Source organism: Chrysemys picta, chromosome 1 (assembly GCF_011386835.1).
Source record: "Chrysemys picta bellii isolate R12L10 chromosome 1, ASM1138683v2, whole genome shotgun sequence".
NCBI lineage: Eukaryota > Metazoa > Chordata > Testudines > Emydidae > Chrysemys > Chrysemys picta.
The window spans coordinates 214860922-214888326 of NC_088791.1; the positions used below are offsets into that span (position 1 = coordinate 214860922).

At 39.4% G+C, this 27405-nt stretch overlaps 1 protein-coding gene across 12 annotated transcripts in view; it reads right to left on the reverse strand.

Moving 5' to 3' along the window:
* CNKSR2 (connector enhancer of kinase suppressor of Ras 2) overlaps positions 1-27405 on the reverse strand; it is a 366844-nt gene that overhangs the window by 147172 nt on the left and 192267 nt on the right. For 6 of the 12 annotated variants that reach the window (XR_010596212.1, XM_005281515.4, XM_008170196.4 and 3 more), the window contains one exon: positions 8873-9019. The exons of the other annotated variants lie outside the window; for them this stretch is intronic. Coding sequence is in view for 5 of the 6 variants with exons in the window: in XM_005281515.4 (XP_005281572.1) it covers positions 8873-9019 (147 nt within the window). In the remaining variant the exon portion in view is untranslated. The remainder of the gene's footprint in view (positions 1-8872; positions 9020-27405) is intronic. 12 annotated transcript variants of the gene reach the window in all.

Below are 27405 nucleotides of genomic sequence, written 5' to 3' on the forward strand. Positions count from 1 at the left end.
TTCACCTAATTATTTCTCTATTATTGCCTGGAACTTTCAATGCTACAATCAGTGCCATTTTGTAGACTGGGAGGGAGTGCTCACCTAGTAATACTATTAAAATCCTTCCATCTCCAGAGACCAAACACATTATTCATTGTATGCCTTGGTCTGATAGTGAAGTTCAAAGGTTACAGTTAAAGTGAGGATGGGGAGAGAAATTGTGATACTGTGTGTGAGTCCACACACAAACACATGTAAACATAGAGAATCATAATAGTCAAGCAGTGATAAACAAAAACTCTAGAAGAAAGGTATATAACTTTAAAAAATACAAGTTAAATCAACACAAAGTTTTAGGTAGTAATATTTTTTTACAGTGTCTTCATCAGTAAACAATTGTGTTTTGGTCGTAAAAAGTAATTTATTGAACAAACCATTCCCAATAAACTAAATTGTTTACACATTTCAGTCTATGTCAGCTTGCAACTAAGAAATGAAGAGGTAATGAAATATTATATTAAAAATTCAGGCTTCGTAGGAAATCTGGTCAGAATCCATTTAAACAACACCAGAGAGAGTGCCAAGCTCCTATGTAGTGAAAAGACAACTAGGCAACTAAATATTCTACAGATTATAGGGGTTTATTTAAATTTAATGATTAAAACTGTAATTTCATGTATTTAATCACAAATAACTGACAAAAACAGAACAAAATGTTGTCACTAGAGGATGGAGAGGCAATATAAGCAAATTAACAAAGTGGGGAATGATAAATAATCAAAGTAGAATTTCCTCTCAAACCTAAGGTAAGGAAAAACTTAAAGAACATAAGAATGGCCACACTAGGTCAGACCAATGGTCCATATAGCCCAGCATCCTATCTTATGACAGTGGCCAATGCCAAGTTCTTCAGAGGGAATGAACAGAACAGGAAATTATCGAGTGATCCATCCCCTGTCATCCATTCCCAGCTTCTGGTAATCAGAGCCTAGGGACACCCAGAGCATGGGGTTGCATCCCTGAACATTTGGCTAATAGCTATTGATGGACCTATCCTCCATGAACTCATCTAGTTCTTTTTTGAACCCCATTACACTTTTCGCCTTCACAACATCCTCTGGCAACGAGTTCCACACATTGACTATGTGTTGTGTGAACAAATATTTCCTTTTGTTTGTTTTAAACCTGCTGCCTGGATGATCCCTGGTTCATTAGTTATGTGAAGGAGTAAATAATACTTCCTTATTCAATTTCTCTACACCAGTCACGATTTTATACACCTCTATCTTATCGCCATTTAGTCGTCTTTTTACCAAGCTGAAAAGTCCCAGTCTTTTTAATGTCTCCTCATTTGGAAGCTGTTTCACACCCTTAATAATTTTTGTTGCCCTTCTCTGCACCTTTTCCAATTATAAGATATCTTTTTTGAGATGGGGTAATCAGAACTGTACTCAGTATTCAAGGTGTGGGCATACCATAGATTTATATAGTGGCATGATGCTATATTCTGTCTTATTATCTAGCTCTTTCCTAACGGTTCCTAACATTGTTAGCTTTTTTGACTGTCATTGCACACTGAGAGATGTTTTCAGAGAACTATCCACAATGACTTCAAGATCTCTTTTCTTTCAGCAAAGAAGCTGGAGAGTTGAGTACAGCAAAGTGAATATGTAACCACAAAAGAAGTTCTAAGCCTCAGAACCTTGCATGATGAGCTACTAAAAATCCTTTACCAACAGCCTTAGTAGTGCATAGAATAGTACAATACATTATTTAAAAATGAACAAAATCTGTCATCCAAATACTCTTGATCAAAATGGTGATGACTAATAATGGATTAACACAAAATCATAAATCATAGAAATGTAGGATTGGAAGGAACCTCGAGAAGCCATCATATCCAGTCCCTTGTGCTGAGGCAAGACCAAGTAAACCTAGACTATTTCTGACACATGTTCGTCCAACCTCTTCTTCAAAACTTCCTTTGGAAGCCTATTCCAGAGCTCAACTACCCTTACAGTTAGAAAGTTTTTCCTAATATCTAACCTAAATCTCCTTTGCTGCCGATTAAGCCCATTACTTCTTGTCCTGCCTTTTATCACTTTTGTTGCTCTCCTGGGCTCTATCCAATTTGTCCACATCTTTCCTAAAGTGGGGCACCCAGAACTGGACATATTACTCCAGATGAGGTCTTACCAGAGCTGAGTAGAATAAGACAGTTACCTTCCATGTCTGACATACGACACTCCTATTAATACACCCCAGAATGATATAACCCTTTTTCACAATTGCATCACATTTTTGACTCATTCAATTTATGACACCCTGTGAACCACAGATCCTTTTCAGCAATACTATCAGCTAGCCAGTTATTTCTCATTTTGTAGTTGTGCATTTGACTGTATTTTGCACTTGTCTTTAATGAATTTCATCTTGTAGATTTCAGACCAATTTTCCAATTTGTGAAGGTCATTTTGGATTCTAATCATTTCTCCAAAGTGCTTACAACTCCTCTCATCTTGGTGTGATCTGCAAATTTTATAAGCAAACTTTCCATTCCATTATCCAAGACATTTATGAAAATATTGAATAGTACCAGACCCAGGACTGACCCCCTATAGCAAGGGGGGCCAGCCGGAGAAGGAGCCAGAATTTACCAATGTACATTGCCAAAGAGCCACAGTAATACGTCAGCAGACCCCCAGCAACTCCCGCCCGCCAGCAACCCCGCCGGTCAGCGCCTCCTGCCTGCCGCAATCAGCTGTTTCGCATGCGCAGGAGGCCTGTGGGGGTGGGGGAGGAGCAAGGCTATGGCAGGCTTGGGGAAGTGGTAGAGTGGGGTCAGTGCCTGGGGCAGAGCAGGGGGTTGAGTAGTGAGCACCCTCCGGCACACTGGAAAGTTAGCATCCGTAGCTCCAGCCCTGGAGTCAGTGCCTATGCAAGGAGCTGCATATTAACCTCTGAAGAGCCGCATGTGGCTCCAGAGCCACAGGTTGGCCACTCCTATCCTATAGGCCCCCACTAGATATCAGAGTGGTCAGGAAAATTCTGTTCATCTCTTGATAAACATTCTAAAGTCTGGATGCCGATCCAAAGCTCACTGAAGGGAGGGATAGCTCAGTGGTTTGAGCATTGGCCTGCTAAACCCAGGGTTGCGAGTTCAATCCTTGAGGGGGCCATTTAGGGATCTGGGGCAAAATCAGTACTTGGTCCTGCTAGTGAAGGCAGGGGGCTGGACTCAATGACCTTTCAAGGTCCCTTCCAGTTCTAGGAGATAGGATATCTCCATTAATTTGTTTATTTTTATTTAAGTCAATGAGAGTCTTTCCATTGACATCAGTGGTGGGCACAGGGCCCTCATAGCTCAGCTGAACCCTCCAGAAACATCACTCCCTGCTTCTCTAGTACCGCTATGAGCCTGAAAGAGTCCAGTCTGGATCAGGAGTCTTCAGCAGGTTAGTTCAAATTCCTTTTGGCCAACAGCACAAGCACATACCAGGGTCTAGAGGTAGGCTTTGTAGCTTATCCCGAAACAGCACGTGGCAGTTACAGCCCTGCTGCTGCCTATTTTAAATTCCATGAGCTCAAAAATCTTCTTCTTCATTAACTTTCACCTCAGAGGACAAAAGTATACCTTGGAATGCTCCAATTGTATTGTGGCGAGCCACTACAAGGGAAGCCCCAGAAATAATAGAAACGGTGAGGTCAGGAAGAAGAGTGTAGACTGAAACAGAAGGTATGAGGTACAACAAACATTTAAATCAGCAAACACTCTAAATCTCAGAAGGATTGTTCTAAGGACAGAGAAAGTTTGCATAGTTCTAGTTCTCAGATAAAGTATTCAACTATCTCAACCTGTGGCAGAAATGAAAAACAAACGTTGAAGATAAAACTGCATACCCGACAAGTCTAATGATTGTCAAAAATATAATCATTATGATCGGGAATGTCATTTTAGACTCCACACAATGAACCACAATAGCAATGGAAACGTAGTGGGGAAAACAAATCTAGTAAGATTCATGGTTGCATTCATGACATGTTAGCATTTATTGTATGATCACATAATAATTATTATTTCTAACCGCAAAAAAAATCTTAGGAAGCCCCAATGTTGTAGCTGCCTAATTCAAGTTTTATAAAAAATATACATTGAAAATCCCTGTAATTCACAAATTATGACATGATAAAAATGTATAAAACATAGAACTTTGATAAGCCACAAAAAGGTGGAAAATATTAATTTATGGAGGTTTAAACAGAGAGCCTTCAGGTGTCCTTTGGTGTCAAAAAATTCACTTGTTTTAAACAGGTATAGAACAAAATGGATTTTTTTCCCTCTTCTAATGGACATTATAGTTCAAGCTATGTGCACACATGTACACAGGCTGGGACCTCATTATATGATGTTGTGCAATATAAAAGCCATATTCTAGTCAGCGTTATTCTGCATGCTGAGTCATATTTTTGCACTCTGGTTTCCAGCCTGCTACAGAGATTTGGCATTTTTTTTATTTTACTTTTTTACCTCTCAGAGATATTTTCAGCATATAATAATTGTGAAAAAACAAATTAGTCAATGTCTGCTAAAAGAAGGAAACCTAATGAAGGAGTCAACAGAAAGTTCCATTTGTTAAATGTCACTTGCGCATTATCAATGGCAAGACACTTACAACAGGAACAAGTTGTGGAAAATAAACATATTGCATTCACAAAAATAAGCTTGTGGGACTCGTAGTTTTTCAGATTTGCCAACTGGCACTATCAACAAGCCCTTTTCACATCTACAGACCATGAACTTTTGGTTGATGTATTACAAGTTTAGAGCACTACAAGAGGAGAAAAGTTTTTCAGTGGACAACAGGTGGTTAACAATATTACCAGGACATATTAAAAAAAGCTTAAAACTCTCACAACTCCTGTCATCTCCTGCACTGAAATGATTCATATACCACAGAGTCATTAGTCGCACTTACACAGTGCTGACGTTGGAGTACTTCATCTAGCATTCACCCATCTTATTGGCATACTTAATATTGCGCCATTAAATCTTTGATTTTTTAAATCTTGCTCCAAATGACAAACATTCATGTTCGTACATACAATTATCAACTAAGCAAGCAGAGGGCAGTTTAGTGACTAATGTGTCAATATTATTCTGTTAGAACTGTGATTTAAAAGGTTTCAATTACAAGATCCCAATGTAAATGAGCCCCTTAATTTAATTTGCTGAACCATTTATGCCTCCAAGTTTGATGCGACAACTATTAGAGATGTTTGCTGATGCAGGCGCTTTCAAAAACTAAATCTCTGTTTCACTACCAGTGCTTCTTACATTTTGCCAAGTCCCACTTTCCCCTACAACACTCAATACTATTTGATTAATCTCGGAAATCATATTTTGCCCTTTTCTTCTACTCACCCCTCTTGCAGAAGTTAAATAAAAAGCTAATTTACAGGCGCTAAGTCAATAACTAATTATAGTTCCTCTCCACACCTGTTGCTATGGATATATCTTCTTATATTTTGTGCTTTCACAAGACCTTATTTCGGGGTATGGATTTTATTATTGCTTATGTGTGCTGAAATTATTGAACAGTTTTAGCTTTGAGATGATTGCACACTTATAACATTCTCCATTATTTAATGACATCTTGATATAGCAAATATGTTATGGTTCGAAAAAAGAGACTATGGAGATGTTCCTTTTATCTATTTATGTTAACATCCATTTTTCACCCTCTCCCTATAGTAAGTCTTTCCCACTGCCATTAAACAAAATATCAGCTGTCTGTGAAACTAGCACATACTTAGGAAACACAAAATAGCAATTTCTAATTACAAAGTGTAAATTTTGGAGTAAACTGTGTTCTGGACAGTGACATTAGGATTTGTAGAGAAATGAAAATATCATCAAAATAGTATGGATAATCGATGCAGATGTCTGATGCTAATCAGTTCATACTTTTGAACAGCTGTGAGAGTATGGCACCTTTTTTGCTTTTAATCAGAATTTGCCATAGCTATTACACACTTATTCAGTATTTAAGCTCTAAAATTGATTTCATCTGGGGCCAACTGGTATTCTGTTTAACTCCAATGTGTTTAAGTTAACAAGACAGATCTTAGCATTATGCAGATTCTGAAATTTGTCCTACTTATTGTTGAAACTTTTTCTACAGAAAATAATTATCCCTCACTTTAGAAAGCCATGAAGTACCGCAGATACACACACACACACACATATATATATATATATATATATATATATATATATATATATATGTATATACACACACACACACACACACAAACATGCGAAAATAAGATTCCTGGCTTTTTCTTTTATGTCATATCTAATAAGACTATAACATATCACCATGTCATATCAGGTTTGTATTTATAATACTTTAATAGGATTTCAGTTTCTATTAATCAAAATATCCTCAAAAACTACCAGTATTTCCTATACTATTATTGTGAGAAAAAAACCTTTAACATTTCACTTTAAAAACTGTATCTGCTCTGTGACATTCTAAGTATGCTAAACTGTAAACTAGACCCAAATCGAACAAATTAAGAGAGAAGTGAATTTTCATCTCTGCAATATAATGCCATGTGCACATGAAAACCTTTTCATCTAGCGATTAAATTAAGATTTTGAGGAGTGGGTGAATTATAGGCCTCATGCTTGCATGTTGGTGCATGCACATTCATTAGGGCCATCATTTCAGAAAAATTCTGGGAGTGGGGGGCAAAGCTGTGTCACCATCCTCACCTCCTTCTTCTCACTGAGGCTACAGCTGCTTGTGGGAGGTTAGGGGGCCGGTCTTACTCTCAAGGAGGGGGTGTGGTGGCCTGGCCCTATCCCAGAGAGATGGGAAGGGTGCAGGCCAGAAGAGGTGTCTCGCACATGGCTGGCCTGGTGCAGGGACCAGGCCTCTTCCTGCTCTTCTTAGACCTGGCCCAAGCTACTGCCGCTGCTACCCATCCAGCTAGTGGGAAGAGGCAGACGGTGTTGACAATGGCCTGCTCCCCAGTGGCTGCTGGAGGCCTGGGGGAGACACCGCAGCACTGAGTGGTGAGGAACTATGAAAATGACGAGGGGAGGGAGGCAATTGCCTCCTCATTCCATAACAAATGATGTCCCTGATGCACATATCACAGCAGCAGAAGCATCTCAACAATCTTCAGGGGAGTTTAATGGATTCTCACTCCCATGTAAGAAGGCTCAGTGAGCCCTTTAGAGACTCATGCTTTCTTGCTGTATGAAGCCTAAAGGGTGGAAGCTGGTTGCTGTCTGATCCCCCCTCCCACCCCATCCCTTTGGAGTAGCCTGTCTCCTCTCTTGATTTAACTGCACATTCATGTGTCTCCACTACTCCACTATCCCTTATAAAATCCTGCTGTGGGATCTTTAGTGGGAATAGTCTAGTGGCAGACACTCAAGTAGAGCCAGAACAAATATTTAATGAAATGGACATAATGTCACCAAAAAATACTACAGAGGAAATAGGGTACAGTCTCATTTTAAGCAATGGTGTGTATTTTTCACTGATGGTTATATTGTCAGCAAAAAAACTTTGATAAAATCACAACTTTCAAGTAAGTACATTCATATGCCCATTATCATGCATACATATTTTCAGTTATATACTCAGATGCTGATCAGCTATTTGTTGGTTGAAACTTAATGCCACATTTCCATGGAGTACTTCATGTTTTAAATGCTAAGACAACTTAATCTTTTTAACAGCTATTCAAGTTGAAAGACAATGGCATATTTAACCATGGAGGTGGGGTTGAGGAAAGGATGTGATGAATGGTATTAGTTGCTTTTATAAACCTGTTAGCATTTTAAATGGCAAAGAAAGCCACTATCAGCAGTGGCATTTCCATATCTCATTTTCCTTCACAATATGACTTTTTATTTCAATGAACAGTATTAATTTTTAAATTAGACTATGTTTAAAATAGGATAATAATCTCTCTTAAGAATGCAATTTTTATGCAAGGAAAATAAAGTTCTTCCTAGATTATGTCCCAACTGAAGTGAAGGGGAAATACATTATTTTTCAGCTTTCATCAATTGGTAAAATGATTTAATCGGCCTGGAGATAGATTATTCTGGATTTCCTAAAATTTAATTATTAGGAAATAAAGCTATCACAGTGATGTTTTATACTAAAGTAAAATGCTAAATTTTTGACTAAACTATTTCCATTTTTGGCATACTGTAGTTTTATTAAAAAACAAGAGAAATAAAGGGTCAGCTTAGACCTTCTGTAGACCTGCACATATTTTAAGTACTAAGGAACTGATCCTTACAAATAATTTAGGCATACCTTTGCTCACGTGAGCAGACTTCAATGGGACTACTCAGAGGAGTAAAGTCATGTACTTGTCTAAGGTCCTGATTCACAAAATATTTAGGCACATGCTTAAAGTTGTGCACTTGATTAAGTACTTGGCTAAATTGAAAACAAAATCACATTTTTTCTCTATTTATAAATTATGCTGCTATGTAATCCTTAAAAGAACCTAAACTATAATATAGCAGCTTCCTAACTATGCCCATAAAAATGAAGGGAGCCCTCAAACAATTTGTGTAGATTAGAAGTATTACCCTGCGGTTATCTGGGATAATTTTTAAATACTTCCAAACCACAAAAGATCTTATGGATTGTCTTTTCATTTTAAAAGGTCTAACTAATGGATTTAATTTCAACTGCGCCTATGAGAACAAGCTGTGCAGATATCATTTCACAAACAAGTTTTCAAAGCATACAAGATTAAATCCATATGCTGCTGAGATGAAGCACAATAAAGCATCACTGAGATAATCTATAGTTAAAATGATGGTGTATGACTTATGATTAAGCTTCATTACCTGCAGAGCAAGGGGCTTCCATCTCATATTTTTCAGTAAAGCTGGTGCTGAGGTAAGCATGCTCTGAGGTCGCTTTTTCAAAGTTAAGATAACACCACTCGGATCCTCTCGTAGTGCATTCACCAAATTTTTCAACTGCCACCCCACCTGGTAACCAGCAAAATCATTACAATAAAATTGAGGTACAGTATTCAAGAGGTAATGTTCCCTTCTTAATAACAACATAATAGGTTTGTGTATATATATATATTTTAGAAGATTAACTCTGCAAAACTGTCAAAATTTAAATTACAGTATTAGAAAACATGCCAACTAAAAATAATACTTATTACAGTACACTAAAATGGGTATGTACCATTTCAGCTATTAGAATGACTAAACTACTGCTCCTCCATCCAAAACACACAGTTTAATCTCATTGTGATTTTTAAACTAATTATACACTGATGTATTTCCTTAGAGGTTAAAGGGTTAAAAGGACCTAGCTTCTATCTCATACAGTCTAACCCAGAGTAACATAATTTAACTGCACATCTTATGCTTCATAATTACTGTAAACTCTACTAAATATATGTTGCCATACCTCTACTCTTTAAAAATGCTAATATTATACTATTAATATTACTGTAAACACCATTAAAATATTACTACTTCAGGCAGATGCAAGCATAACAGGGTTCAGTTAAGACTTCTATTCTTTACAATGCTATAAAATAAATTTAAAAGCCTAGTTAATTTAAACACCACAGCTTTTGAAATTTTATTCTAAATAATTTCATCCATTTAAATTACAATAAATTAATAAATGAAATGTAATCTAGCTACTGTACTTGAACATCAGTCCAAAAATAAAATTTCCCATTTACATTACAGTACTTTGCAAATATTGTGAAATATGGCACTTGAGTGTGAAAAGACTAATTGTCCTTTTCTTCTAAATACTTGGTAGAATTTTTTGGAATAATTTGTTGTATGTAGCTTTTGAAAAAAGGAAAGTTGTTATGGTACACAACTTGAGTAAGCTTTTCAAAAGTGACTAATGATAGATTTTAGATTGCCAGTATGGAACACCTTAAAGATATCTGATTTTCAGAGAGCAAGCCCTCAGTGTATTCTTAAAAAAAATAAAAATAAAAAAAATCAGGCCCCGTTAAGGTGTCTCAGATTGACCGCCTAAAAGCTGAGGTACCCAAAATCACAAGTAACTTGAAAATCTTAGCCTGTGTGTTTAGAAAGCTATTCGTTTTATCATATTTTACATCCCTAAGTGTCTCTCCTTTTCTCATTTTAAACATTAATAACTATGTTTTCTCCTAACTTTAAAGGATCATGATTAAAAACATTCTTAATTTTGTTCTTTTTACAAGAAAATTTTCTAACTGGTATATGAAATTTCCAAACCTATGAAGTAAATACACATAGTACAATGCTACCTATAGCATGTTGCTACTTATGGAAGGATAAGATGGAAAAATATCAAGAAGTGGAGCATTGATGTTGTCCTTTATTAGTCTAGTATAGCAGTGAAACACATCTGTATGTGGTTTCCCTTTCACTGCAAGGAATTTACTCTTGGGTGCATGAGAACAAACTCAGATTTACTGCAAAACTGGTAACCAAATTTATGCTGCCAAGAAATTAAGTCGAATGTAAGATTCTCAGAATATACATATTATTTGGCTTGTTCATCCATTATGCCAAATCATACATTGATTTTTCCAATCACCAATTATTTTCAGAGTTGCTGATTGGCATATTGATCAAAGTCAGCAATAGTGCCTGTGTCAATAGTCTTGAGGCACAGGAAGGCTGCCATCATCATTCTTCAAGTGCTACAGTGAACCTAGTCATCCTTTCTCAGTACAGCAAAATGCATTGCATGAAATGTTAAATTCTCATCTTCTCTCCACCAAGGTGTGTTTGTATAGTATATCAATGTAAACAGGGAAGCAGAACACTGACAAAATTGCTCCTATGGAATCCCTTCTGGACTCCACACTGGACTTTTAAGCGTGGCTGGAACTTTATATATATATATATATATAAAAGGTACACACACACCACACACACACACCCCTTCACTTCTTCACATATGTCCTTTCCCAGGTGATTTCAATCCAAAACCACCACTCATTTTGCTATAGTACTTTGAATAAAACTACACATATTCATTCATCAAGTTTTGTAGAATACATTCACCATCTTGCCATAGTCTCCAGCTTACTTTAATAATATGTATAGCAACTAGAAGGTTACCGAATAAAATTTAAAACGTTTGGTTCTGAGTACTACTATCTTAAGAAAAACCACTTTGTGTCTCCATAATGGTGCTTTCTGATTCACATGGATGTGTTCAACATTTTGTGAGTTTTTAAGGACCAAGGAAAGTTACCACCTTGAATATACCTGTAATTTCATTCTCCTTTATGCTGCCAGAAAGACTGAATTAAAATTCTCACTTGTTAAACACCCTCTCTCTATATGTAACCCACTGTTCATTTTAATTCTATAACAGTGTAAATCAACTGAAAAGATTTCTGTGAAGGAATCCTGGTGCAGAATAAAGCAAAACTAAGAGTCTTGAAGAGGACGACATGGTGCAAGTTACAGAGTTATGGCAGTAATGCAAGATTCTTGTCATATAAGTTAGAATGAGGTTGCATGAGAGAATCATGCCTTGTGCTTTAATTCCATCCCCTTTCTAAATATAACAGGCAGAAAGATATATTAACTGATTTTTTGGTTATGCTGCCAGGTTTTTAAAAACTACTTAATGTACATTTTCAAACTATGCTTAGATGAACACTGTCCTGCCTTTCCTGGGGTACTTTCAAATAAATGGAAGGTTCTCTAACCTTTGAGTGAGAGTTGTGGGGATTAAAGAAGAACACTGAAAATGATTAGGATTTGTACATTCCAATTTTGATTCTCTGGGGCAAAAACAATTTTAGTTGACTAAGATCTTTCCAATGAAAAATTAGCTATAATCTTCAAATGAAGACCACCTTCCACTTTCATTGATGCCCTCGTAAGAATCTCATTTCTGGACCAGTCAGCCTCAGACTGTTTCATCTCTCTTGAATAGGAAATACTAAGATTCTTGAGGGAACAAGACAGCTATCAGATTGGCAAGGATAGATTAAGGGAAACTGCTACTCAGCACTGATGATCTCTGGGAAGCATAAACAAACCAATGAACATTGTAAGACCTCAGCAAAACAGAATAAAACAGAAGTATCAATACAAACTGAACAATAGATTTAATTTTATTTTAGTGGAGGAGGGGGCGATTAAAAGTAGGAAGTGAAGGGGAAGCATGCCTGAAACTGAAAAATGTCAGAACAAGCTATTCTAAAGGCACTGGATTAAAGCCCTCTTCCAAGTAAACTAAATTTATCTTCCAGGAGCTCTCTTCAAGATCTCCCTGCTACCATCACCCCCAGCAATTCCCAATCCCCCCCTTTAAGACTTCAGACTTTCAACACCCCTAGGAGGACAAGACAGGAGGGTAACTTGGCTACTTGTAGTCGAGCCTTTCTTTGTGTGACACAGTACACATGTTTTGTCATCAAAACTGCTTTGTTCTTTTGATCCTGCTGTTGAGAGAGGCTGGATTGTGTCTTGCAAGGCCTGCCCAAATTCCAAGTAGCTATTCTCCTACTTCACACAAAACTAGCTGATTTGCTGCCAAAATTGCTGTTTACTGCTATTCGCATTTATTCACGTGGGGAACTGTGTGAGCAAGACAAGTCACCTTACATTAGACAGGAGAACTAGCTGTCAGTCAAACCACTGAGTACATGTGTACGAACACTGGATGGGTCAAATTTCGGGTGATACTATTGGGACCCTAGTATCTTCTCCCACAGTAGATAATCACGTCAGGGAGAGGCAAAGTCTAGCCCATATGACATAATGCCTTTGTACTTTAGGTTTCCCCATCTATGATATACCATCTCCTTGGTAAAGAAATTTGAATTCCTTAGATAAAATATGTTTCTAATTGCTTCAAGGAAAGAATTAGAAAAGTAAATGAAAAGCAGTCACAAGTATTACAATTGTCTCCAAAATTCTGTATAAAGAAACTCCTTCCAAATTGCCCTAACACACGCAAACCCATGTACCAAAAAGAGGCACTTCAGTGCGAATTATTCTGTGGGCTGCATGAGGAGGAACATATATGTATTTCTAACAAGATGATTCACTTACCACCTAAATTAAATTCAGGGCCATTTATTTCTAAATTTTCACCACTATACAACACTAAACTGATTCTGTTTCAGTTTGTCTTGTTTTGTTGATCTTGAGGTAAACAACAAACCCAATCTGGACACCCAATGTTGCTATATGCAAGGTTATGCAAGAATTTCCAGTTTTCATTTTATTATGAGACAAATAATTTTAAAGGATATAAAATTACACAATATTTTACAAAATAAGCACAGTGTGGCAAAGTTATGTTTGAGCTTTCAAACTCAGCACTGAATTTCCTGATTTCTAAATATTGCATTAATACTAGCTTCTTGTATGGAATTTCAAAATGCATTAATAAAAGTCAGCTAGTCAACATGTAGGATTTGACCAAAGAGCAGGAGTAATCCGAAGAAGTGGGCTGTAGTCCACGAAAGCTTATGCTCTAATAAATTTGTTAGTCTCTAAGGGTACGTCTATACCCAGCCGCTAGTTCGGCAGCTGGCAATCAAACTTCTGGGTTCGACTTATCGCGTCTTGTCTGGACGGAAGTGCTCGCCGTCGACTGCGGTACTCCAGCTCGGCGAGAGGAGTACCGCGGAGTCGACGGGGGAGCCTGCCTGCCGCGTGTGGACTGAGGTAAGATCGAACTAAGGTACTTCGAACTTCAGCTACGTTATTCACGTAGCTGAAGTTGCGTACCTTAGTTCGATTTGGGGGGTTAGTGTAGACCAAGCCTTTGTACTTGTGCCACAAGTACTCCTGTTCTTAAAGCAACAATGTTTTTAGACCACCATATTTAATGCATTTTTTTAATCTTAAATTCTGTGTATTATCCCATGTTCTGTAAAGAGGAAGAATAAACAAAACCAACAAAAAAGACACCAAGGTTTTAGTACTTAGTTAAGCATTCAAGGAAAGGAGAATTTCATTTACAGCAAACTCCTTTATTTGAATCCTGTTGAAGGGTTCAGAGCAGGTTTTGTTTGGATGGGATTGCTTGGGTTTATTTTAACACATAGTATTTTAACTCATGATATGACTTAAGAGGCCTACCTGTCCACTTTTAAAACTTAAGATTAATATAAGTAACTTAAAATAATTTACAACATCAATTTTTTCAACGTGATCTAATCACGGCAGGTCTTTTTAGTTGCAGGCTGACCCCATTGTTTCATTTTGCTAAGTAGAATGCATGTTACCTCTGACTCAGGACGCATTACTCACGTTATAGTTGATTATCTAGAGGTAGAGCCTGTAATGACAGAGACACATAGATCTTTAAGGATGACAAGAACTACAGCTCCAACAAACTCTCCTCTTTGGTATGTGAACCTTGCTTGTAGTAGGTATGATTGGGTTATAGCGTCACCACAGTCTAAATTAATACTTTTATTCTGAATTCCTATTTTCAGTTGCTGTTAAAATTTGATAAAACATTTTTTTAGTTTGGTCTTAGCCCAGAGACTTTTTTTCACCTCAGAAAGTTAGGAAAATCTTAAATTGTCTGGATATGAAAAATACTCTGTACTCTGATCATTTAAAAATAGCTTTGTTTAAAATCTTCACATTTGGCATGCATGCAAGAAGAGACTTCCTTAAAGCTTAGCACACTGTGGATACTACAGAAAATAAATAATAGTGCAAACAATTCCTACAAAATCTTCTCTGAGGTTTCCCCTCTTTATGCCACTTTAGGAAAATTGATATTAGCAGCCCTCTTTTCTTTATCTCCTTTCCTAAAGTAAAACGGGAGAGAGTCTAACTACTCCCTTGCCCTTTATCATGGCAAATCAAATTATCTGTGGGGCAAAGGACTGTCAGTCTTCTAATCCCAGTTCCCTCCATCCTTCTGGCATTTTGAAAGAGTTGCTAACATATTTCTGCTCCTTTAGAGTGCCAGATGGTAAACCAGCTCCACATCCTCAAAAAGCGATGTCAGCACCTTCTGAAGCACCTGTTCTCATGCATAGTACTGCAGGGCAGCCAGGGCATCTCCACAAAAACATTTACAGGCTCAGCAGAAATGCGAGGACCCAAGTGGAGCATTTTTAGGATGCCACAGGATATAGGCAGATGACAGCACTGAATTACCTAAAGTTCCAGAAATTCAGCAAGAATATCTCAAACAACAGAGGCATATGAGCTGTTGCATTTTTTTAAAAAAACTGGTAGTCTTATTCACATTACAACATTTATTGGCTGGAGGTTGGAGTTAGGGAAGGGATACAGTGCTCAGATAAAATGGATTGGTAAAGGATTTAAAGGAGGTATTCTTTAAAAGAGCAAAAATGGGGAGCTTTGGGACTCCTAAAATTGACATGATAGGAAGCCAACCCCATCCCTCCTACATAGCCTTCCCCCTAAACCCTTATTCAAGCGGGTGGGGATAGTGAAGCCCCAGCAGCAAGTTGGCTGAGGACCAGGATAGGTAAGGGAGAGGTAGATATAGATATAGATATAGACAGAAACCTCCCAGGTATATATCAAAATGATCATGGAATTGACTGCAGTACACACTTTTATCTGCTGGGTACTCCCAGACATTTAAGAATAAAGTTGTACCCTAATTAAACCTCATCGAGAGTCTCCTGTCCTTCTTCCAACATAGCCGGACTAAGTATATCTAAGGAAGAGGGTTAGCAGTAATCAATGCCTCCATGATGGGAGGACTATATTTTTTGCATTTATGTTAACTCGTTCCAAATCTACAGAAAAAGAAAAACTGGTGATGTCATTAGATTTTTGGAGGAAAGAAATATTTTCCTGCTAAATATAAACTGTAAGGCAGTGGTGGGCAACCTGCAGCCCATGGGCCACACACGGCCCGTCAGGGTAATCCGCTGGCGGGCCACGAGACTGTCCGCAGGCACGGCCGACAGCCCATTGGCCAGGAACGGCAAACCGCAGCCACTGGGAGCTGCAAGCAGCCGTGTCTGTGGATGGTCAATGTAAACAAACTGTCTCACGGCCCGCCAGTGGATTACCCTGATGGGCTGCAGGTTGCCCACCACTGCTGTAAGGCCTTCTATACTGTTTTCCTGCTTAGCAAACATGTTGATTCTACCAAAAGATTTAATTAAAACCTATTGTTGAAGGAAATCAAAGCGCTCATGTTACTAACTTTCTTTAATTTTGCTTGTGACTGATCAAAAGACTTCCTTCAATATTTCTGAGCTTATAAATAAAAAGAAAAACTATTTATGTGGTGGAGGGAAGGGCTCCATTCACACAAATAGTTTTCAGTTATTTACGCAATTCAAAAACTCTTTAACAAATTATCTGAATGGTCAGATTGCTCTCCTCACAATGAATAAAAAATTAATAAATAATTATGCATGAAACATTACATTGCATCTATGAAATTATTACCCAAATAATTAGTAACCTGCTGCTGAGTTAAAATGGTCTGATGTACAGTCATCCGGGTGGTAAAACAAAATATTAAACAAAAAGGAAGCATTTTTATTCTGCCAACGGTTGGGTTGATAACATGACCTTAAACTATCTACATGAGGTTGGTAAATAAGCAGACTGACTCCCCTAAAAGAGGTCAGAGGGGAAGGATATCAGCTGGCAGTCATGTGAAAATCTAGAAAGAATGAAGCAAACAATAGGTTTACCTTTCCTCCCTCCATCCCTTCTGAAGACACTGGAAAAGAATAGAATGCTTCAGGACTACCTCCTCCAGAATACATTATAGGGTTGGGAAGGGGCGGCTGCCTAAAGTTTAAAGAAGCATCAACAGATTCCATATTCTGATTTTTTTCAGGTTAGCTCGTCACCAGTAATGAATAATAAATACTCCACACTTCTATAATTTTTTTTTTATCCAAACATCTATGCTTATACACCCTGTGATTCTGAATGAGGAATACATCACTTGCCCTACATGAAGAAGTTTGACTTTGAAATAATGTTAAATATGATTTAAAAAGTCCTACTACACATGCACAGTGTTAATTTTATTATTAAATCTAATCATAACCAAAAGAGTGATGGCCTCAAATAACACCACCACACCAACATAGCTTGCATATAAACTATATTGAAGTAGATCACATCTTTTGTTTGATAATCTCCTAGTGCTTTATAAACATTTGTTAATTAAATATCATTACGCTTTTGTGAAGTAAGCATTGTTATGCTCATTTTACAAATGGGTAAACCAAAGTACAGAGAAATTAAGTGACTTTCCCAAGAGGACACACAGTCATGAGTAGAGCTGATAATAGAATCCAGGTGTGTACTGACACAGAGTACCGTGCTTTACACACTAAAACAACATTCCATCATCATAAGATTTATTTAATTGTGTTCCTATACTCCTAGCTGACAGGACTTCTAATTGATTTCATTGTCTTACTCGCTCCAGTTACTTATACAGCTCCCATCAATGTAATATCAGAGTGCCTCACAAAGATTAATAGATTTATCTTCACAACACCTGTGATTTAGGAAAATATATGTATTTTACATATGGGGAACTGAGGCATAAAGAGATTAAGTGAGTTGCCCAAGGACACACGGGAAGTCTGTGGCACAACAGGAAAGTGTAAACTAAGAACTCGTGCGTCCTAATCTAGTGGCCTAAGCATAAAACTATCCTTCAGGAGAAGAGTGATGGTAGATATAGTAACATTTCTAGACCTCATAAATGAAATAAATTAATAATGAAGCAAAACTGTATAATTCTAAAGACATTTTACTCATTATAAATATTGTTCATTCAGCAATAACCCTTAACTTTGACTTTTCACCTCCACAGTGTTTCGTAGAAGTTTTAAGCCAATTTTTTATTTTTTTGTCTCAGACAAAAGACAAAAGGAAATCTTTAAGTGCATCTTTGAACAATTAAATCACTACATTCATGTTAAGCTGCAAGGTAGGTGAAACAGGGATACCTGAAAGAGGTCGACTTCACTGATTTGGATACACATTGTTTTAAAAGCTACACTTAGCAAGTGAATGGATACTTGCACGGAAGTGATAGAAAATTGTTCATATTCCTATTTTAGCCTCCATTATAGGAGTCCGTGTATGTAGCTGTGTACTGTATGTTCTCTGATTAAAGTCTTAAAACTGCTGCCAGAAATGGAGTTTAAAACTTGAAGTGCCAGATTTAAAGCAGTGCCAGATTTCCTATGTGCTGGCATGAGTCATTCTCACTCCAATAGTTTCCTCAGGACACTCGGGGGGACAAAAGAGACACGACAGTGGATTTTAAGTGGCAGGCTGCAACTTTATTAAAGTAACACCAGGTAGAGGTGATGTATGCCCCCTCATCTCACATACCCAGCATTTAACTGGGTCCAATAGAGGGTTACAGGGCTCCCACCATATAAGGGTACGTCTATACTTACCTCCGGCAGTAAGCAATCGATCCCTGAAGTGCTCGCCGTCGACGCCAGTACTCCTGCTCCACGAGAGGAGTACGCGGAGTCGACGGGGGAGCCTGCCTGCCGCGTCTGGACACGCGGTAAGTTCGAACTAAGATACTTCGACTTCAGCTACGTTATTCATGTAGCTGAAGTTGCGTATCTTAGTTCGAAGTGGGGGGTTAGTGTGGACCAGGCCTAAGTAGTAACTCAACGTAGACCCGCCCCTCCACAACCTACCTCCCAGGACTCAGTTCACTTCTGAGTCCCCTAACCTTCCTCCTCTGTGGGGATGGGCTATAGAGTGTTTTTAGGCCTCTCCTTACAGGTACAAGGTCCACAACTTCAAATCATTGGTCTTATTTACCTCTGGGAGCTGCACCTTTTAGCCTTTACCTGCACTGCATTGCCACAAGTTACAACAACTACACATTTCTATAGTTTCATTTAATAGGCTTCTAAATCCCAGTCTGTGCCCCAATTGTGCCTCCACAATGCTGCAAGGAGGCAAAAAATCTCACAAGACCTCAGCTAATTTCACCTAGTGGGAAAAAAATCCTTCCCAATCCACAAAAACATGCACAGGGAAAGATATAACTTACCAGGGAGGAGCCAATCAGATACCACAAACCTCCTTAGCCAACCAAAAGGATGCAGCAAAACCCGAAGGGAGGGCATGGCTTCGACATGCACCCTTCTCCATTTTGGGGGGGGGTCTGAGTTTTCATTCCCCTTCCCCCACATTTGCCTTCCAGGGACACTATATTCTCCCTGAAGTCCGAGCAAATGTCCCCTCCCCCGAGATGTTGGGGTGAGGGGATATTTTTCCACATAATCTTTCTTAGAGCATGAAAAAATTGACTTGAGATAACCGCATGCACCACTACAGCCCATAGATGCTGCTACCCTTGAAAGAGATGCTTAGACTGGATATTCACTTAACATTTCATAATCAAGAAGCCTATAGCTACCTTAGTATTTTTATATTGCTCAGTCCCCCTGAAGTCCAGTAGAATCTCTCTGCCACAGAACATGAGACAGGTAAAAAACAACAACACTGAACTGATATAAAACTGCACTATGTACAGCACTCAGCTGAGATATAGTTATATTTTTAGGCTTCAATCAACTGAGGCTATGTCTACACTACCCACCTGAATCGGCGGGTAGAAATCGATCTCTCAGGGATCGAATTATCGCGTCTCGTCGGGATGCGACAATTGATCCCCGAATCGACGCTCTTACTCCACCAGCGGAGGTGGGAGTAAGCGCCGTCGACGGGGAGCCACGGAGGTCGATTTTGCCGCCGTCCTCACAGCGGGGTAAGTCGGCTCCGATAGGTCGAATTCAGCTATGCTATTCGCGTAGCTGAATTTGCGTATCTTAAATCAACCCCCCCGCAGTGAAGACCTGCCCTAAGATTGATTAAAGAATTTCTCTACATTGATTTTTATCCCCATGGTAAAGTATTAACTTGTTTTGCTTACAATTTTAAGCTACATTTGCAAGAGCTATCATCATCACCATCTTACTCTGTTTCTACATTTACTTCTCACTGCACAGAAATAAGAAAGTAATGAATTATGCATGTGCCTAATTTAAAGTACCGTAAATACTTTAAGGAGGCCCAATCTACTGGACAGCCACACTAGACAACTTTTAGTGCGCAGCAGCAGGGTCCACATGGACACTTAGTCCATGCCAGGCTAGCGTAGGGTCGATTTATACCCCATCTTGCTGTGAACTAACTCCTCGTCTAGACAAACTCTGATTTCACACACAAAAGTTTGGGTTTTTTTATTTCTTTATTTTGCCCGTATAGGAGGATTGGAAATCATGGTTTCTCCAACCATTTTTAGCATGAATTATTTTAAAGGTTTTTATTATTTAACATTGGGCTAGATTCAGTTGCTGCTGTCATTTATACTGGTGTTAATGGTGCAAAGACTTGTAAATCCATGTACATACTCAAGACAAACTGGGGGAGAAAGCTGTATCTGGTTTTCAGTGTTCAGGATGATGAATGCATATTTATTTAGATAGCTATCCATGCACAGTAAAGCAACAAATACATCCATACACACAAACCAACCTACATATACAGTACACTGAAAAAGGGAAGAAAAGGGAACATTATATCCCTGGTAACTGTTGCAGTCTCCTCTTTTATCCTGTGAAACAGGAATCATAGACAGAGTCTCATGCTGCCTCCAACTGCAAGCAAAGAGGCAAAGAAATGCACAAACCACTTCTCTTTCTGTAGACCTCAGGCACACACTGTCCCTTTAGTGAAAGATGCTTCCAGAGCACAGATGCAAAGACAGACAGAACAAAAGATTGAATATTGCCAGAATACTCCTCCTCTAACTTTTGTACAGACAGTACCAGTGATTTCCCAAGAGAGGAGGAGGATGGAATGTGGGATGGGAAAAGAGGAGACTATGACAAACACAATTATCAGGTATGTAATTTTCCCTTGTTGTACATCTCTCTCTTCTCCCACCCTATGACACAGGAGTCATGGACAGATAAAGGATACAGATGCCCAAGAGGCAAGCTTAATTTTTTTGCTCTTAGCAAACTTTGCAAAGGCAGCCCAAGAAGTGGAGATAACTAGTTGATAGTGATGGTGAGGAGAAGATTAGGTTGCTCTCTTCCACACATCCAAAGCAAATGCCTCAGGTCTCACTGTCCACGATGTAGAGACTCTAATTGAATGGCATTTTACTACCTTGGGATGAGGTTTACCAGCTTGATCACATGCTATCAGAATACAGTCAGACTTACCTAGTGACAGTGGCTCAGGGCACAACTGTCTAAACTCTTGCAAATGACAAAGAATGCTTCAGAACTAACTCAATATCCAACAAATGCAGCTGCTTATCTAGGGAGACACCGCGTTTGGGCAAAGAGTAGGGAGAACAATGGGCTCATTCACATGGAATTCAGAAATCACCTTAGGAATGAATTCTTGAGGAAGCAAAAAAACTCACATTGTTTGGAAAGAGCTGCAGGTAAAATGAATATATGACGACTGAGTTCCATTCAGTCATTCACCTGGCAAAGGTGACCAGAATAAGGAAAACAGCCTTAAAAGAAAGTAAATGCTAAAGGAGCCTGCCCAAAAGGCTCAGAAGGGGACTCCCAATCAGACCTGCAAGGCAAAGTCTAGGTGCTGCTGAGGACTGACTAGATGAACCACCACTTTGTAGAGATAACGGGAAAAAACTTCTCAATTTAGGGATGTAGAACAATGTCCCTGCTCTCAATAAGGCCTTGAATAGCCACTATAGCAGAGGTATGCAAATGGAGAGCACTGATGCTGACACCTTTGCTGAAGCCTGACATTAGAAAATCCAAAACATGCCAGAATGAGCGTAATAGGGCAGTGATATTCCTTGACTCAACCAGGCTGAAAAGATCCAACAAATCCTAAGAGAACGTGAGGTAGACATTTTCTGCTGCTAACCAAGCTGTTTCCCACTAGCAGTCTCCCTTAGGAAGCAACTCCATTCAGTAGCCATGTAATCATTTGTGTATGGGGCAGGTGGGAGCAGTGCACTGGCCCGTAAGAGAAGATTCAAGTTCTCTGCAAGCATCTGGGAGGAAGAGAGGAGTCTCACAGCTCAAATCAATAAGGAGACCCTACTTATAAAAGGGATGGGGGTTAGATTTCTGACACTCATCAGGTACGAGAACCAGGGATGTCAGGGCCTCCACAGAACTACCGGAATCCAAAATGAGCCACACACAAGGGACTAAGGCCCAGATCCACAAAGGGGTTTAGGCTCTAACTTCCCCTGGTTTCAATGTAACACTTTTGTGGATCTGGGCTTAAGTCCACACAGGCTAAGTAGCATCCCAATAACTCCAGGTTGCACTGGCAAGAACCAGGGAGGAGGCCCTGACAGTCAACAGAGTGCTCAACAAGAAACAAGAGTCTGTCTAGGGAAATGAAAGCTTTTCATAGCAGAGAGCTCAGGATCAGACCAAAATGGGGGTGCTGCAAAAGGTAACTCTACTGAAACCCCTTAAGGGAAGAGGTTGAAAGAGCTCAAACAAGGATAAGGGTACAAACGTCCACTCATGACAAAGACTGGAGATCAGCATCACTAGGATCTTCACATATACTCGGGGGGGAGGAGGGGAGAAGGGAAGACAGGCCAGCTGGAAAGATGATGAATTGGTAATGGCCCTTCCTGTGGGTGACATGAAAGAAGCATCAGTTGTCATACAAAATGTAGATATGTAAATAGGCATCTTTCTGTACAACAGACCTAGAAGAACCTCTTTGTAAGAGCAGATGCTTAATCTCTGACAGAGGATTGAGAGGAACCAGGAAGGTTTCAATCCCCCTGAGAAAATACATCCCTAACACAAGCATCCGATGAAACATCAGCAGGTGGCTTTCCATAATGGTGGAGCTAATGTTCCAAAGCAGGTGGGGGGGTGGACCTGGCATGATTGCTGTAGGGTTGCTTTGGGAGATCAGGAATAGGAAGGGAAGTGTCTGGGCAGTCCTCTTTTTCTTCTCTATTTCCCCCCTTTATTATAGAGAAATAAAGGAGGAGGCGGAGAGGCAGAAGGAGGGAGAAAGAAACAACTTGGGTGATTGTTCCAAAGGGGGCAAAGCAAACTAAAGGGATCATGTCTGGCAGAGGCTTATATCATGCAGGGGCAGGGTCTCAGTTTTCCTCCTTGCTTCCAGCTGGTGGCACCATAGCACCGTCTGGCCGTGTCTCCTGTGTCATAACATGAGAGAAGAGGTAGACATATAAAAATTATCTATACATGTGTATATACATACAAATAAAAAAACTATATGTCTAAATGTGTTTAAAAAGGCAAGGTAGCACATTCTTCTGGAGATCTATATTCAAACTGAGCCCAGGTCACAGTTTAAGTTATCTTGGTGCTCCTAACCAAAATTCTCAAACTTTTGTCCTTTTATGCAAAACCACAATGCAGTTTATCATGGTTAAATATCTTTGTTCAGGAGGCACGGTAGTTAAATAGCAGTGAGGCTGTAGATCCGGACTTAAGTCGAACAACATTGTGTAATGTATGTAGTACCTGTCAGCTGGATACCTGATTGACAAATTCAAAGCATAAAGGAGTTCAGAAGTATCGAATCCCAACAGAGCCGGGGGCGGGGGGGGGGGGGGGGGAGAGGGAGGAGGGGAGAGAGCAGGGAACCTCCCAAGTACACAGTTTCTTCCTTAGGTACAAAATTGTGACCACTGTATTCTTACTTGTTAAGCACCAGCCCTCTGCTCACCTCTGTAGACAGCACAAAGAGACAGTCTTTGCCCCAAGAATCTTACAACTTAACTGTCTTAAATACATCAATTATTGTACCTTAACATTTTTATTATATATTTATTGGTGACATTATATGTACATGGTATTAGAGAATCATCACCAGAGAACCAATATCTAATTCTTTTAAAAAAATCATCAGTATTTTGATTTCAAAAAGCAACACAAATTCCCAATTACTACTATTTTGGTATGACCATCACACTGTGTACCACAGCAACACCTTGTAATACTTTACAGCATAAGCCATCTAACAGTTAGGAACTACAATATTGTGTCATCACCCGATAAGTACTAGATAGCCCACACCTTCATAGTCCTGGAAGGTTCTTCCAATGCTTTTGGTGAAGAATTATAGTATTCTTAGTGCAAATTCATATAATGTGCCACATCCTGCAGGGGATAATTTATATAAAGGACAGAGTTTTTTTTCTTGTAATAGAAACACTATTACTTGAACTCAAAATGTAGCACAACCTAAACAGTTGCACAGCAACATACATTATTAGTACTCTACATTTATTCAGAACCTTCTGTACAGAAAAATCCCAAATGAGTTTACAGACTAATACCTATATATATATATATATATATAGGCATCATTCAGTGGAACACAGCAGCCGCCCTCAGTCATGACCACTATAGAACATTTTTTCCAAAGTGAAATGAAGTGAAAAATCCCTAATCTACTTAAATAGTAATCAAAACAAAATATGTAATTACAAAGGTAAATTACAGCAGAATTATACATAATAGAGTTGTCCACATTGGGATTCAGCCAGGACAATGGGATTAATGAGAAACACACTTATGAAAAATGCTATTGGATATATTAAATGACTACACATGATCAGGATCTCTGTTTTACATCTCATTTGAACGAAAAGACATCCAGGAGAGTGCAGTGTTCCCAAGGCAATGCCAAGGCTCCAGTCATGTACTGACTGAAGGGGAAGAGGGTTTCCAACTGTATCACAGTCAGCAATTCCTTCAATTCTTTCCTCTAAAGATCTCCAGTCCAATTTCTGACCAAGTCTGATCTTACTTAGTTTCGCTCTCATTTTATATACACAAATGCCATATTTACATATAATGGCATTCATGCTCATCACAATGGCGTCTGTTCACCTGACATTGCTAGCAGGGGTTATGGTTGGAAGTAAGGACTGAAGGCTAAAATGGAAGAGAAATGAAGTAGAAAGAAATACAGAGCAACTGCACAGATGGGCTGGCAGAAGATTCACAAGCCCCTTCTTAGAACTCTCAGGCAGACTGAATACTCCACTAACCCACCTGGAACCAAATTTCTTTTTTAATTATTTCCCTTAAGGCCAGACTTATAAGGCCTTGAGCTAAAGCACTTTCATTTAGGAGAAAAACTGGCTTTGAATCATAGACCTCAAGAGGTCTTCTATCCAGTCCCCTGCACTCAAGGAGGACTAAGTATTATCTAGACAAGGGATTTTCAACCTTTTTCTTTCTGAGCCCCCCCCCAACATGCTATAAAAACTCCACGGCCCACCTGTGCCACAACAACTGTTTTTCTGCATATGAAAGCCAGGACTGGCGTTAAGGGGTTGCAAGGAGGGCAATTGCTCAGGCTTCGGCTTCAGCCCTGGGTGGTGGGGCTTGGGACCCTGGTCTTCAATCATAGAATCATAGAACATCAGGGTTATAAGGGACCTCAGGAGGTCATCTAGTCCAACCCCCTGCTCAAAGCAGGACCAATCCCCAACTAAATCATCCCAGCCAGGGCTTTGTCAAGCCTGACCTTAAAAACCTTTAAGGAAGGAGATTCCACCACCTCCCTAGGTAACCCATTCCAGTGCTTCACCACCCTCCTAGTGAAAAAGTTTTTCCTAATATCCAACCTAAACCTCCCCCACTGCAACTTGAGACCATTACTCCTTGTTCTGTCATCTGGTACCACTGAGAACAGTCTAGATCCATCCTCTTTGGAACCCCCTTTCAGGTAGTTGAAAGCAGCTATTAAATCCCCCCTCATTCTTTTCTTCTGCAGACTAAACAATCCCAGTTCCCTCAGCCGCTCCTCATAAGTCATGTGCTCCAGCCCCCTAATCATTTTTGTTGCCCTCTGCTGGACTCTTTCCAATTTTTCCACATCCTTCTTGTAGTGTGGGGCCCAAAACTGGACAAAGTACTCCAGATGAGGCCTCACCAATGTTGAATAGAGGGGAACGATCATGTCCCTCAATCTGCTTGCAATTCCCCTACTTATACAGCGCAAAATGCTGTTAGCCTTCTTGGCAACAAGGGCACACTGTCGACTCATATCCAGCTTCTCATCCACTGTAACCCCTAGATCCTTCTCTGCAGAACTGCTACCTAGCCATTCAGTCCCTAGTCTGTAGCAGTGCATGAGATGCTTCCATCCTAAGTGCAGGACTCTGCACTTGTCCTTGTTGAACCTCATCAGATTTCTTTTGGCCCAATCCTCTAATTTGTCTAGGTCCCTCTGTATCCTATCCCTACCCTCCAGCGTATCTATCATTCCTCCCAGTTTAGTGTCATCTGCAAACTTGCTGAGGGTGCAGTCCACGCCATCCTCCAAATCCCCCCATGTGGTAGGGCTTCGGCTTTCTGCCCTGGGTTCAAGCGAGTCTAACACTGGCCCCAGACCCCTGGTTGAGAACTGCTGATCTAGACCATTCCTGACAGATGTTTGCTCTTAATAACCTCCAATGATGGAGATTCTACAACCTCCCTAGGCAATTTATTCCAGTGCTTAACTACTCTTTCAGTTATGAAGTTTTTCCTAATGTCCAAACTAAACCTCCCTTGCTACAATTTAAGCCCATTGCTTCTTGTCCTACCCTTGAAAGTTAAGAAGAACATTTTTTCTCCCTCCTCCTTGTAACAACCTTTTATGTACTTGAAATCTGTTAACATGTCCCCTCTCAGGCTTCTCTTCTCCAGACTAAACAAACCCAATTTATTCAATCTTTCCTCATAGGTCATGTTTTCTAGACCTTTAATCATTTTTGTTGCTCTTCTCTGGACTTTCTCCAATTTGTCCACATCCTTCCTGAAAGGTGGTGCTCAGAACTGGACACAATAGTCCAGTGGAGGCCTAATCAGCACGGAGTAGACTGAAAGAATTACTTCTCGTGTCTTGCTTACAACACTCATGATAATACATCCCAGTATGATGTTTGCCTTTTTTTTTTTTTCACAACAGTGTTATACTGTTGACTCATATTTAGCTTGTAATCCACTATGACCCCCCAGTTCTCTTTCAGCAATACTCCTTCCTAGGCAGTCATTTACCATTTTATATGTGTTCCTTCCTAAGTGGAGTACTTTGCATTTGTTCTTATTGAATTTCATCCAGATCATTTTGAATTTTAATCCTATCCTCCAAAGCACTTGTAACCCCTGCTAGTTTGGTATCATTCGCAAACTGTTTATAAGTGTACTCCCTTTGCCATTATCTAAATCACTGAAGAAGATATTGAAGAACTGGACCCAGGACCAATCTCTGCAGGACATCACTTGATATGTCCTTCCAGCTTGACTGTGAAGCACTGATAACTACTCTCTGGGAACGGTTTTCCAAGTAGTTATGCACCCACCTTATAGTAGCTCAATTTAGGTTGTATTTCCCTAGTTTGTTTATGAGAAGGT